Source organism: Carcharhinus amblyrhynchos, chromosome 2, assembly GCF_965287045.1.
Source record: "Carcharhinus amblyrhynchos chromosome 2, sCarAmb.v2.hapA, whole genome shotgun sequence".
Taxonomy (NCBI): domain Eukaryota; kingdom Metazoa; phylum Chordata; class Chondrichthyes; order Carcharhiniformes; family Carcharhinidae; genus Carcharhinus; species Carcharhinus amblyrhynchos.
This window is the reverse complement of record NC_137325.1, coordinates 102586158-102601872: the sequence shown is the minus strand read 5'-3', so window position 1 is coordinate 102601872 and position 15715 is coordinate 102586158. Positions and strand designations below refer to the sequence as shown.

General features: G+C 39.2%; 1 protein-coding gene across 6 annotated transcripts in view; it reads left to right on the top strand.

The window, feature by feature from the left end:
* ankib1a (ankyrin repeat and IBR domain containing 1a) overlaps nt 1-15715 on the top strand; it is a 99849-nt gene that overhangs the window by 48032 nt on the left and 36102 nt on the right. For all 6 annotated transcript variants that reach the window (XM_080210089.1, XM_080210098.1, XM_080210081.1 and 3 more), the window contains 3 exons: nt 4277-4485; nt 7868-7956; nt 13428-13572. In XM_080210089.1, coding sequence (XP_080066215.1) covers nt 4277-4485; nt 7868-7956; nt 13428-13572 — 443 coding nt within the window. The remainder of the gene's footprint in view (nt 1-4276; nt 4486-7867; nt 7957-13427; nt 13573-15715) is intronic.

Sequence of the window (15715 nt, the reverse complement as noted above, 5' to 3'; positions counted from 1 at the left end):
CACAGCTGAGAGTCTGGAGTCACGTGTAGGGCAAATTTCTTTCCCTAAAAGTCATTCGTGAACGAGGCAGGTTTTTATGACAATTGATGATTTTGTAGCAAGATCACTGAAGCCAGCTTTGTAATTCCAGATTCATTTATTGAATTTAAATTCCAGCAGCTTCCCTGATTTGAACCTGAGTACCCATTAGCATTAGCCTGGTTCTCTAAATTACTAGCCCAGTGATGTTCACACTTTGCCATCACCATCTAATCTTCTATTCACCTTTCTTGATCTTGTTCAGCCATTAAAGTGCTTCCTGCATTGAATTTGGGTATGGACAGAATGTACCTGTAGTTAACCTCTTCTAATTACCTTCATGACAGCAGCAAGTTTCCTTATTGCAGGGGAAAATTATTTTCTTAGTCCTCATAGCAGTACATCAGGCAATGCAACACTAAACTAGGATCCAACCTTTGAGTGTTTGGTGTCCATGTTGTGCAATACCCATCTCTATTAAACCTCCCAATTCCTTCAAGCTCTCGATTCTTAAATTGGTTATTTAAGTAGATGTGGTTGCATCATGGGGGTGCCAATCAGGGCTGCATTCGCCCATTGTGAAACAGGAAGTAAAATGATAATGAAGTATTAATTTTGAAATCGGGCATATGTTGAATCAGAATTTCAGTCTGGTTTTGCACTTGTTGCCCCCATCCACTGCTTAGAACTTAGTTCTGTTTTTATTTGGCTCTTTATAACAATTGAAGCTTTGCCAACAATTCTGGAATTAGACATGGAGGGTTTTGATGTTCTTTTTCATTTTTTTATTCCAGATTAGGTTAACTTTAATACCTTATTGCCCAGTTTGCAAGTAAATTAACTGTCTCGTGAAGCCAGTGGCTTATTTATAATTTGCATCGTGATTCACAGTTGTTTTTAAAACTTAACTGGAAGTTGAAGTAGTGCTGTTTGTTGACATTTGTACTACATGCTGTCCATGATCAACAGTGAGACCTTTTTTATGGTAAGGTGAGCTAGTCACCAATAATTTTCTGAAAATGTCATTCAATATATTTACTGAAAGGATATGCCCATAGGAAAGACTGAATAGGCCCCGACCCTTTTCTCCCAGAGAAGAATAGGCTGATCAGTGAAAAAATGGTTTGATGGGGTTGCAGTAAAGAATATGTTTCTAGTAATGGGGAAGTCCAAAATATAAATATGAAGTGGCATTAATAAATCAGATTGCAAATTCAAACAAAACATCTGAACCTAAAGAATGATAGATGTGTGGAACATATTGCATTAGAAGCAGTTGATGCAAATAGCATACAAAGCATTTAAGGGGAAACTAGACAAACACATGAGGAAAGAAGGGATAAAAGGATATCTTGTTAGGGTTAGATGAAATAGGGTGAGATGAAGCCAATGTAGGGCAGCATGTCGAACAGAATGTCTTGTTTTCTTATCTGATCTGTTATGTTTAACATTTTTGGTGTACTCAAAATGAATATTGTTTTCTATCTTTTATTAAAATACCGTCAATCTTTCCTGGAATTGGAGAATCAGTTCCAGTATTTTTTTTAACTGCAGTTGTATTTTTTGAAATCAGTGGTCTTTTCATTGATTTTTTTTTTTCCCTCCACTTTCTATATATTTTATAATTATAAAACTCCTGGTGATCTATTCAAGTGCTTCAGCCTCCCTGATATCTGTAGAAGGATGTTGTTTATTGTGACAGATTTTGCTTCTTTTCATTTCTACCCTGGGAAAAAGACTGACTATCCACGCATCTCATAATTTTGTAAACTTCTAACAAGTCACCCCTCAGCCTGTACATTCAAGTGGAAACAAATCAAATCTCTCCTCATAGCTAATACCCTTCAAACCATGCTACATCCTGGTAAACCTTTTCTGTGCCCTCTCCAAAGCCTCCACATCCTTCTGATAGTGTAGTGACCAGAACTGTAGATAATCCAAATGTGGCCTAGTTAAAGTTCTAGCAACATAACTTGCCAATTTTTATAGTCATTGCCCCAACCAATGAAGGCAAGTATGCCATACTCCTTCTTGACAACCGTACCCACTTGTGTTGCCACTTTCAGAGAACTGTGGACCTGTATGCCTAGATCCATCTGTATGTTAATTCTTCTAAGGATTCTGCCATTTACTGTATACTTCCCTCCCACATTAGATCTTCCAAATTGCATCCCCTCAAATTTGTCTGGATTAAATTCTATCTGCCATTCCTCTACCCAAGTCTCCAGCCTATCAATATCCTGCTGTATCCTCTGGCAATCCTCTTCACTACCCACAGCTCCCCCAGTCTGTGTCATCCATACAAGTCATGATGTGGGTATGCCGGCGTTGGACTGGCGTAAACACAGTAAAAAGTCTGACAACACCAGGTTTTAGTCCAACCGATTTATTTGATAATACTCACAAACTTTCGAGGTTTCCACCTTCATCAGGTGATTGGAGAGTTCTGGCCTCAGACAGAGCATATAAAGCACAGACAGTTTAGAGATTACTCTAAACTGTCTAAATCGGTTGGACTAAAACCTGGTGTTGTCAGACTTTTTACTGTGTTTCATCCATACAAGGACATACGCTATAGGTTTTGTATCGTTACTTTGGAAAGAATATAATTGCATTAGAAACAGTACAGACAGCACAATGGTTCACACTGCTGCCCCTCAGTTCTAGGGACTTGGGTTTGATTTGGCACTTGGATGTCTGTGTGGAGTTTGCACATTCTCCCAGTGTATGTGTGGATTTTCACCAGGTGCTTAAGCTTCCTCCCACAGGCCAAAGGAATGCAAGTTAGGTGCATGAGCCACAGACCACTCCTTTATCTCTGAGTGTGCATGCTGTGATGCATTTTGAGTCCCATCCCTGGTGGATCCTGCCTAACACCTGTGTCTGTTGGGATTAGCTCTGAATTGGAGTAAGTGATTAGTGAAGGGATAATTGCATTCGAAGCAATACAGAGAAGGTTCACTGGACTGGTTTCTGGGATGAAGAGGCTATCTTATGAGGAAATGTTGGCCTGGTTAGGCCTGTACCCAGTGGAGCTTAGAAGATTGAGGTGATCTCATTGAAACATCCTGAGGGGACTTGATAGGATGATTGCTGAGAGGATGTTACCACTTGTGGGAGAGACTAGAACTAGGGGACATTGGTGTGGACAAAATTCGTGGTTGTGAGAAAGGGGGAAAGAGTGTGAATAAATATGTGGGAAATGGGATGGGCATGGTCAAAGGTCCCTATCAACCAGGATGAGGGTGAACCACTGGCTGAGGGAAAAGGAAGATATACTGGAAGCACTGGTAGGAAAATAACATTGTAAGAGCAAATGGAACAGAGATGGAGAAGCTGGGAGAAATGAAATATTGAGCTTCCAGGAAGTGAAGTAAAAGGAAGTGTAATCAAAGTGGATTTGGGAATCAGTGGACATAAAGTGAGCATTGGTTTATACCTAAACCAGAAGCGGAAATATATAAAAAGGGAGAAGATTCACAGATGGGCCATGTGAAATCAAGGAAGTGGTGGAAATCAGAAGTGAGTTGAAAATTTCCAGTTTGAGACGAGAACAGAAAATGACAGTACTTCAAAGGACCAGGTTAAAGAAGTGAGGAAGAATCCCAAGTAGGAATAAGACTAAGAATGGTCCACGTATCCCACAAGAAGAGTGATATAGCTAGGACCTGTATTGGTTCCCAAAAGTTGCCTGATTTGCTGAATATTTCCAGCATTTTCTGTTTTTATTTCAGATTTCCAGCATTTGAAGTATTTTGCTTTTATCATAGGTACTGGTTTGTAGCCTGTATCATCATTAAAACGCATAGTTAACTTTTGATCCATTTTGGACACATTTTTCTTTGTCTTTTCCTCCACCTTTAAGCATCTTCAGTTCCTCAAAACAAGGTGAGAGCTTGCTACATTTTCACTTACTTCTGATGTTGCCTCCTTAACAATAGTGGCACCAAATCCTCTTTCCTTCCTTCTCCCCTGTTCCTTCTCCTCCTCCCTATGATACATCCCTCAATTAAAGGGCCCTCTGTTCTGCTGACCACCTTTTTGTGGTAGCCCAACTGACACAAGGCTCAATATAGGGAATTGATTAATATTTAGCACTATATCATTTTTATGAGCACAATGCATTTGTAAACCTGCAAAGCAAATATTACTGAATAGGAACAGTAATAAAACCATTACAGTTTAAGACCACTATAACAGCACTAAAGTTTTGTTAATAAACTTTTGTGTTGCCTTTTTCCAATTTGTGTTTTCCCAGACTGGGATCGAGAAAAACTACTTGAAGCTTGGATGTTAAACCCTGAAGACTGTTGCCAACGTTCAGGCATTCAGATGCCAATTCCACCACCCAGTGGATATAACGCGTGGGATACTCTCCCCTCACCTCGAACTCCTCGCACCACCCGTTCCTCTGTCACGTCTCCGGACGATATCAGCTTATCGCCAACTGATGAGGATGCACTTGTGGTATGTTGATGATTCTAATTTGTCAGGTATTTCCTTAGAATACAATAACTGTTGTAACTTCAAGATTTGTACTAAGTCACAAACATGATTGGTTACATAGTTTAGTTTCACCTTGTCTTTATGTACCGAAAACATTGATAGTTTGAACTGAGTGTTTCTCATGTTCAGGTGGAGAAAAAAGCATACTTAAAATGTTATGCTGTTTTCCATCATAACATATGTAGAATGGATACAAACATTGAAGGTCCACTGATTAAAAAGTATCTGCTTAAGCTTATTTTAATTTTGATAAAAGGGGGAACTGGTGAGTATTATATTTGGGTTCTCAAAAAAACATTCAATAACCTAATTACATAGGATAATATATGACAGGCGGTAAGTGCCAGGCTGCTCAAATCCCAAAGGGAAATTTGAACAAGCTATCACAATGATTTGCAATTTATCTGAAGTCACAAAAAATAATTTCAAACCACCTATAAGATTTAAACATTTATTTAAAAAGAAGAAAAAAATCTTAGACACCAGAAAACATTTACCAAAAGTTTTGTGCTTAATTAACTTGAGAGTTAAACATCCCTTTTAGGCAACAGTTCTCATAGGTTTTAATCTATAACAATTCAGCAAAGTTACCACAGATCCCCTGTTGCTGTAAGGGAAGTCTTACACAAGCTTTTCTTTCTCATTCAATGCTGGGAAGCCAAAGCATGCATCAAAATCTTTCCAACACAGCCATGCACTTTTTTTTTCCTGAGGGTGGCGTTAACGGCTTCTTCATAGGTCTGTTTCCAGCTGCTTTCAAATCTCATAACCACATCCTCCAACGCAGTTTTCAATCTCTCTTTAAATATATTCTTTATCTTTCACCTTAAATTTTACATTCCTTTAATAATTCCCTTTCTTGGAATTTGCAGATCTTTCATTTTATTTCTGGCTATTAATTTTGCATATAAGAAAACTTACTACTTTGTTTCATCCGTTTGACCTATGCCAATTGTACTTGTCCTTTTGAAAAACAATGATTAATTTTAAGTCGCTTCCCTTATCTTAATTTAAATTTGTTTATGCTGCTCACTGGTATTCTACATCTTAGCTCTGTTCATCTTCACTTCAAACTACTTGCCATCTCATCAACCCCTGATTTGATATTCTGAACCTTGCAGGCTGCTGTCTTCAGATTGTAATTGAGTTAATCACATTGATAACTGTGTGCACAAGCCTGTTTCACAGTAACAAAGATGTGCAGGTTAGGTGGATTAGCCCTGGTAAATGTGCAAGATGGTGGGGGTGGGGAGCTGGGTTGGGATGCTCTTTCAGAGAGTCGGTGCAAACTTGATGGGTGCTTTCTGCATTGCAGAGCTTCTATGGTTCTGTGGTAGGAAGATTTTAAACAAAAGGGTATTATACAAAATTAGGACTGATGGGTCATTTGATATATTAGCTACCAAAACCCCTCGATTGGATTCCAGCTTTAACACCTCTGCCATTCTATATATAAAGGACCTGAGCCTCTTGATTAGATTCTAACCCGTAACTCCCTCCTTGGTATCTGTTATTCGATATATCATCAGCCCCACGTCCCTGAACGCCGCAATTAGATTCCAACCTGTGACTTACCTGTGAAGTACCTGTTATTCAAAACGTAAACTCCCAATCCTGAAACCGCTCGTTAGATTTGAGCCTGCAACTCGTGTGGTCTGTGAGTTTTTATACTCAGAATAACAGATATTTGGGAGTTACAGGCTAGAAAATAATCGAGGTTTGAGTGATTCATGAATCGAACAATAGATACCCAGGAGTGAGTTGCAGACTGGAATCTAATCCAGGCGTTCTGGGCATTAATATCTAAAATTGAGCCTGTTTTTTTAGCCTTGAGAGGCAAAGTATTGTTTTCTAGTGTCATAGTAAAAGGGTCACTACTTTATTTCAAGGAGATTTTGCTGTGGAGAGGAATTATTTTTGGAAGGTATATAGCTGTGGTGAGAGGTTTATTGATGGATTATTGGAGGATTTAGTACTCTAATAAGGGGATTTAATGGAGTGACAGTGCTATGGTGAGGGGCTTTGGGGGTGTTAGTGCATGGTGGGAGCCTTTTGAGTTTTTTGCTGTTGCATGATTATGCATAGAGGCGTGTGTTTTGCTGAGGGTGTTAATTTGCTGGGGTCGTGGTCTGGCAAAGGGATTCTATTCAATTAAACTTAATTTACTGGGGTAGGTCTCTATCGAAAGGGATTAGCGACTAGTCTGGGTTTTGCCTGCAGGCTCCAAAGGTGGAAAGGCTGGCCACTTTGAAAGGAAGGTTTAGGGAATGGTGCAGCTGGAGGACAAGATCACATTTACATCTGTGGAAATCTGGGCCCTACCTTTCAACACTAACAACAAAATCATGAGTTAATGGATAAAGGAGTAAATCTAACCCAAAATCTGGAGTGGAGTCCCATTAGTGGAATACCCAGTTAATATTTCCCTCAAGTTAGCACCTTTCAGCAACGCCAAGAAATGCTAGTCCATGAGGTGGTTACAGATGCTCGACGAGTCTGCAACTTCAGGGCCCATCTGAATTGTTTGCTGGGAGCCAATCATTATCTCCAGATGGAAGGCTGCAGCCGTTGAGGACTCGGGATTGGGGGTAATGACGGTCAGGGTACTGGGTGCCATTGTATGTAAATCATAAAGTTAATGTGGAGGTTCAACAAACGTTTTAGAAGGTAAATAGTTCAATTTTCTGTATTTAGAAAGGATTGAAGAATAACAGTGAAGTCTTAACTGCAAGACTTTGGTGAAACCAGGCTGCTTGGAGTGTGGTGGGTGTAGTGAGTATAGCCAGGGTTTGCTAGACTGGTTCCTGGGATAAAGGGATCCTCTGTGAGGAGAGATTGATTAGGCCTATATTAGAGTTTAGAAGCATAAAGGATGATCCAGTTGTAAGATAGAAAATTCTAATGAGGCTTGACGGGTTGGATACATAGAAAATGTTTCTCCTGGCTGGGAAACATAGGGTGACAGTCTCAGAAGAAGAGATTTAAGATTGAGTAGAGAAATGTCTTCTTTCAAGGATTGTGTGTATTTGAAATTCTTCGCACCATAGAGCTGCGGCTGCGTATTCAGGTCAGAATTCACTAGATTAATGGGTACTAAGTGAATTAATGATGTGGGGTTAGTAAAGAAAGGTGGAGTTTAAGTGGAGTATATTATTGAATGGTGGGGCAGATTCAAAAGGTCAATGTACCTACTCTTCTTTTCTATGTTATGGTGAAATCCGAGAGAAGTTAACATTCCAGAATGGAGATATTATCCTGGCTTAGTCTTGTTGAAGTTGTGCATTTTTATTTTTTTTACTTGTTTTTTTTTTGCAGTCACTTGCAATGATAACTTATTTTTCAGTGTGGCATTTGCTTGTGCAACATTTCTGTATTTGAAGATCCTGTGGATGTGCCTTGTGGTCATGAATTTTGCCGAGGATGCTGGGAAGGGTGAGTATCATTTGCCATTCTGGATTATTGGAAGCTGGAGTATTTCAATCGATAGAGGTGGTCTATTTTAATTTTTTGTCGGCGCTTCATTGTTCCTTTCCACTTTTAATCCCTTGCTTAACTTTCTAAATATTGTACGTCCCGAGCTGCAAATATTGTAGACACTTTTTAGAAAACAATCTTTTGGTTTAAAGGATGAGTATATTCTTCTGCTTTGGTATTTTATATGAAATATTACCAAGTCATATTTACAGCTTTAGGGAAAGTAATTCTCCCAGCAACAGAGATAAATACAGATCTCCACTAAAGGCAACCAAAGTAGTTATTAGAGCAGTGAAAAGAACTGGAGATGATTTGAACAGCGGAGACCATAATATCAGCTGTTAGAAGCTGGTGAGCCATTCAGCAATGCATGGGATTATTCAAGCAATTTTTCTTTAAGACAACTTTGGGTGACTGCTAGAATATGACGAAGGTTTTAAGTGGCTACTTTGTATCAGTTTTCACTTGAACATTGACACTGGTAAGGCTACACTTGGAATACTGTGTGCAATTCTGGTCACCCTATATAGAAAGGATATTAATAAACTAGAAAGAGTGCAGAAAAGACTTACTAAGATGCTACTGGGACTTGATGAATTGAGTTATAAGGAGAGGCTGGATAGACTGGGACTTTTTCTCTGGAGCGTTAGGAGGCTGAGGGGTGACCTTATAGATGTCTATAAACTAAAGAGGGGCACAGATCAGCTAGATAGTCCATATCTTTTCCCAAAGATAGGGGAGTCTAAAACCAGACGGCATAGGTTTAAGGTGAGAGGGGAGAGATACAAAAGTGTCCAGAGGGTAATTTTTTCACACGCAGGGTGATGAGTGTCTGGATCAAGCTGCCAGAGGTAGTAGTAGAGGGGGTACAATGTTGTTTTTTAAAAAGCATTTAAATAGTTGCATGGAAAAGTGGGGTAAAGAAGGATATGGGCCAAATGCAGGCAATTGGGATTAGCTTAGGGGCTTTTAAAAAAAAAAAAGTGGCATGGATAAGTTGGGCTGAAGGGCCTGTTTCCATGCTGTAAACCTCTATGACCTCAAGATGTTGCTGAGTTACCAATAATGCAAACTGGGATTGATGCTGAAATGCAAACTATCAAATTGAATATGAGCATTGCCGTAGCTAGGTAGAATAGCATGTCTTCAAACAGATCAGACTCATGGCATTCATCAAGATCTAGGTAGAGAAATCACAGACCCTGGTAGTTCTGTTTCAGGACCACTTATTTCTCTCCATGCACACGCGAATACCTTTAATCCTCCCCCTCAATCAAACATGCTATTTTTTCCGCTTTCAAAATTCACCAACCAGTTCACCAATCACAAAGGTCCTTGTGAAATGATAGCTCCCATTGTTGGCATCTAATTACAAATAATCAGATAAAAAGCCAACATAGGCTATTAATATTACGATCAGGAATGATACAATGCAGTCTTTGTGTATCAAATGATCCCACTGTGCATATTAAACAAACCAGGGAGTACAAATTTAACTTCAACATTGTTCAATATTGTTAATTGAGCAGGAAGATATCCCAGTAGTTATTTATAACACTGTGCAGATAATAACATTGAGTTTGGTGACTACCTCAGCCTTTATTGATATGTTCTACACATTGCACCAGGTGGACTAATTGACAGTAAATTCATTATTTGGGGGAAAGGTTCAATAATTATAATCAGGATAAACTACAGAAGCACTTTTCTATTCTGTAGAAGTTGTGGAAGACTTTCTCCTACCTGGGCCCATGATATTAGATATAATTAATTCATACAAGAAGTGTAATTGGTTTTAATTTTATTAGTAATCTGAGTCAACAGGTCAAATGATTCCTGAGCAACAAAGTCAGATAACTGAACAACATATGTCTTCACTATCGCTGCAAAGCATTGGAACCCTAGGGTTTCTTGCGTCTCTGTGCAATGTTACTTTTGAAAGACCAGAGGACAAAGACTGTACGGGTAGCAAATATATATTTTCTTGGTCAGGCAAGTCTGAGGACTCTGCTGATTCCTATGTCTCACTAGAATATAGTTTGAATACCTGCTATGCAACAACTTTATCAAGATATTTCAATACCTCAAACTAAATCGTAAGAACACCAAAGTAGAGTGGGACTATTTGTAAGTATATGAAGGACAAGATCGAAATCAATGAAAATAATTCTTGAGAATTATTTGCGGTGTAAAACACTAATTCACTGTGAGACCATTACTCACTCCTGCCTCGGCAGTTTGACTCCAGAAAGCCTGCTCAGTAAACTTTCATTGAACAGATTAAACAGAATCTTAGCCATGATTCCACCTTCTATTCACAAGATAGTTATGGATTAAAGAGCCATTTAGTCCAGTTCATCTCATCCATTCAAATGACATACAAACATGAATATACATATTAAAAGCAGGGGTACACCATTTGGTACCTCGACCTGCTCCACCATTTACTAACATTGCCTACATTATTACCAGTGACTACAAATCAGAAGTACTTATTTGGCTGTAAAGCGATTTGGGACATGTTGGAAGCTGAAGGCATAGCTGCCAATAGTGGAACGATTAAGTTCAGGGATGCACAGATGGCCAAAATTGGAGGAATACCAATATATCTGAGAGTTGTGGAGCTGAAGGTAGTTGCACAGTGAGGAAGGGGTGAGGCCATGGAGAGATTTGAAAGCAAGAGCATTTTAAAATCGAAGCAGTACTTAATCAGGAACCAATGTTGATCGGTGAATGGGACTGAGTGTTTATCCAATCCTATTCAGTAACTCTGCAAAGGGAAATTAATGCCCAGCCAATCAATAATGTTCTTGATGGAATTTGCTGCATTCTTAAGGATTTTGTGAATTAAAACTAAACTAAATTACAGCAGTTGATATAGAACATGGATTGAGTATGAATTTGTACATGTTAAATACCAGCAACAGAAACTTCTTGTTTTCATTAAGGCTTAACATAAAAAGATGTCACCAAGATACTTCAGAGGTGTGGAAAAAAACTGGTACTGTGCCAAAAAAGGATGGTTTATTTAGAATGAATGATTGGAATCTTAATCTATGTGCTTATTTGAAGACTGGGTGTGTGTAGCTCTTTTGAACTGAGGGTCACAGTTGGGTATGGAAACTGTATAATTGGCAATTAGTGCTTGAAATGAAGAATTTGTGTTCAAACATAGGCACCACAATTTTGTTTAAAATAAACAGTGTTAAAATCATAGAACAAAACACTGCTTCCAACATTCCTGCCCTATGTCACAAAAATGAACACTTGTAAATAAGTGTTCAAAAGAAGTAAAACTGAAATTCTAATTTTTAAATGCCCAAATGCATCTTTCTCAGGCAGCATTGCAGTGGGATTGCTGATGACTCCCAGGCAGTGCAGCAGGCCCAGCAACTCAACTCTGAAAGTTAGCAGCGGTTTCCTGCAAAAAAAAAGGACGAGCTGGAAACGAGCAAAACCACATATCATCATCATCATCATCATCATCATCGTCACCATCATCATAATGATTTGCAGTAATAATATGAATCAGGAAAGTCTTCAGCATTTGTTGAACAATGAAGCTCATTTTTTCTACTTACTTCCACACTGGCATTCCCTATCCAAGTCCATTTCACCTTCCACCCTTCTCTTCAAAATTCAATTATAAATCTCCCCTTTAAAGTAAAGAAAAAAATCTTTTCTGTGAAAAACCAAGTTGCTGTTATCCCAAAAATCCTACCAAAATCCCAGAGGCCATTTTTAGACCTACTGTTGGATAAGGCTCAGAGTTACAATCATATTGGGGTGAAAGCATTAGGAAACTGGGGTAGCAAATGCAGGAAGAAGTCTCACAACACCATTGAGGGCCTTAAGCTTTTTGAGCGTAGCTCCTTCATCAGGACACTAACCTGATGATGTCAGTGCTCTGAAAGCTTGTGATTCCAAATAAACCTGTTGGACTTTAACCTGATGTTGTGAGAGTCCTTACTCCTGTTTCCTCCTCCTTTCCCTTCATTCTTCTCAGTAGATTTGCATAGTGCCTAGGCCTCCAATGGGGTTTTAGTTTGTGATGTTCGGATTCCTAATGGGAAAGGCGAGCATGGTGAATTATAATTCCCAAGGTGCAGGACAGTGCAAATCTTGAGCTATAAAAATCTCCCAGGGGCCCATTTACCATGGTTAATTCATCCCAACCTACACATCTTTTGACTGGAAGCACCCAGAGCAAACCCATGCAGACAAAGGGAGAATGTCTGTGTGGAGATTGCACAATCATCCAAGACCAGAATCAAATCCAGGTCCCTGGTGTTGAGAGGCAGCAGTACTAGCCACGGTGGCACCTTGCTGCAGTATCTTTCAGAACAAATCTTTCAGTAGGTGAGTAGGTGGGAAGGCAGATGGTGATGATGGTGATTAATGTGCTCGGCTCAGGGAAGGTGGTGGGGTGGTGTCGGTTGTGTTGTTCTGAGTTAGAACGTGTATTAACCAACCTAACATTACCAGGGTAAATATGCAGTGAAGTATTGCATATCTGGCCCAAGTCCCTGACACTGAGCTCACTGTTGGAGACTTTTGCAGAGGCTCCCAAATCAGTGTAAATCAGCTGTTGGAAGTTTAAATTACCAGAAAATTTCAGCACATACATCTGTATTAGGACTTTTGGGAGATCATGACACACGCCTCTCAACTTAATTGAGATACTAAAATATTTAGTCCTTTGGGTTTTTTTTGTGTGCGTTTTTTGAAACAAATGTTTTATCCAAACTGATGCTGTATGAATTTTGCAAACTAAAAATTTAAAAATCAGGAATTACCCATTTGCTTTAACCTTGAAGTACAAAGCCTGAGGTCACGTACCAACCAACTCAAGAACAGCTGCTTCCCTACTGCTGTCAGACTTCTGAATGGACCTACCTTGCATTAAGCTGATCTTTCTCTACACTCTAGCTATGAATATAACACTACATTCTGTACTCTTCCATTTCCTTCTCTATGAATAGAAACAAGAAACAATACTTTTCACTATGTTAATATATGACAATAATAAATCAAAATAAAATCAAATCAAAGCTCCCAATCTGAGAGCTGAATTTAAATCTTCACTGACAGAAATTTGAATTTTGTTGCCAGTTACATTTAAGGTATTTGATCCTGACTGTAGAATTCCCTATGAATGTCATTGGCAGCAACTGTAAAGTGTAATTTGAAAGGCTTTAAGATAAAAGGCCTTAATTAAAAGTGACCCTTGCCATGTATATGTGCTGAAATTGATTTCTATTTAACAGTTCCAGTGCAAACCCCAGAGAAAGGCTGCCCAACTGCAATGAACGGCTGATGAAATTCACCATTAATCACACCTGTGCAATTAAGTTTCTGTTGGTTTGAAGTTAAATGTCAAAGCACAGTCCATCTCCCAGTATTTACTGTAATCGTTATACTTTTTACAGGTTTTTGAATATCAAGATCCAAGAGGGAGAAGCCCACAACATAATCTGTCCTGCCTTTGACTGCTTTCAGCTAGTTCCTGTAGATATCATAGAAAACTTGGTTTCCAGAGAGATGGACAAACGTTATTTGCAGTTTGACATTAAGGTAAGCTTTGGAATCGAGTGACCACACTAAAAATGATCTTAACTACTTAATTCAGTATTCATGCTTTTGGTTACACGGAATGTATATTTAAAAGTATTAGGACAGTAACATTATCTACTTACTGTCATAAGCCACTTTTAAAAACTATTTTTAAAAAATTGTAGGCAATTAGGAAATTAGAAAGAAGTGCCATTAAGTTATGATAACTAGAACCTTGTTAATTGTAGTTCTAAGTACAGTTGCACCTTACTGTTTGCAGAGGGATTTCCCTTGTCTCTTCCTCTGGTCAGAAGAGTATTAGTGCTCACTTTACAGATTTTTCTTAATAGTTTTAACTTTGGTGATGGGTGAGATCTACATAGGAATTATGTCTCTCTGGCATTGTTCCCATCAGTAAAGCTTTAACAGTGATCAAAGGCTTAACGAGTAACACTGACAGAATTTTTGATGGTGAAGTTGGTGTGTATCAGTGCCATAAAAAGCAGAAGCTTGTACGTTTGATTCTTATCCATTCTCAGCATGTGACTCAAGATTACCACATTTGATCTTGGCATACCTGAGATAAGAAAGAGTTAATAAATATATAAAGGTGCAAAACCATTTGATTCTCCAGCTTATCTTTCCATAAGTACCTGCAGTGTCTATCCCTCTTCCCCCTGCTCGCTACCCAACCAGCCCAAGATCCAAGCGATTTTTGAATGAATCCAAATGTGGATTCTCTATCGTTTTAGCTGTTAATTAATCTTTTGTGGCCTAAATCATAGAATCATACAGTGCAGACCCATTAAGTCTGCACTGACCACAATCCCACCCAGGCTCTACCCCCCATATGCCTACATATTTTACCCACTAATCCGTCTAACCTATGCATCTCAGGACACTAAGGGACAATTTTAGCATTGCCAATCAACCTAACCCGCACATTTTTGGATTGTGGGAGAAAACCGGAGCACCAACAAGAAACACACGCACACACGAGGAGAATGTGCAAACTCCACACAGGCAGTGACCCGAACAAAATTCCAAGCTTGTGACTATGACTACTTGCAGCTGGAACCAGACCAGCCTTTTCCTATCCATTTAGTATCTGATCTGCAACTAATCTTCTATTCAATTAAGTGCTGAGGAATTCATGTTTTTCTAACCTTCCCTTGTCACTCAGTCCTCTGACAGTTGGATTAGGCAAGCTGCCCTCCTTGGCATGTTTCTAGACTCTTATGTTTGTCCTGGCCTTGGCCTCAGTGACTAGCAATGTATACATTTGATGTCTGACCAGAACACTGCATTGCGTCAGAACGATGGTTTCAGTCTTACTTGATATCACTCAGTTCATGTTCTGCAATTACTCTTCTGCAATAATTGGACCTTGACTCACTCCCTGAAATCTTTCAGCCACTTGCTTAAGTTCTGTGCCATTCATTAACTACATTCCCCACTATATTTACCAATGTGTAATATCTTGTCCCTTTGCAAATAATACAAACTGGCAAGTGCTCCTATCCTCTCAATGATCTGTGGTGGAAAGAGGATGGCCTTGATTTTTAACAAAATCACCACTGTACCCCACTCCCAGATCCCACAACAGTCACTTGCAATAAGAGTGGTAGCAGGAGTTAAAATATCATAATGAAGTGTCAGCCATCCAAACTTTTATTATCCCAAGGTAGGTGAGGGCTTAGTTAACATTTGAAGGTTGCAGCCTGGTGACCTAATCTACATCACAATATAAACTTGATCAAATGTCAAGTTCTCAACAGGATATCCAAAGCATTCACACATTAAGTTTTAAAGACCTTCTTTTGGAACTCTTCAAAAGTTAAGTGAAACAAAAGTATCCCCTTTGGACCTCACCAGCCCAAATTTCTCATACTCCATGAAGATGCCAGAATCGACCAACCTTCCTGCAGTTGCTGTCATTATGTCTAACCAAGCCAGGTTAAAAGTGAAGCTATAATTATGAAGTGTTAAGACCTTTCTTCATATCCCCTTCCGTTTGCTGCAGAATTCTTCCTTCCGACCACTGTCCAGAGTAATCCTTTCCCCGCCTCTTCTGATCTGGTTCTGGGGCCTCCCCTCTATACTAACTGCTGAAACCTTTCCCACAAATCCCCAGCTGCATCCTCATCAAATTTCTGTTGGCTAG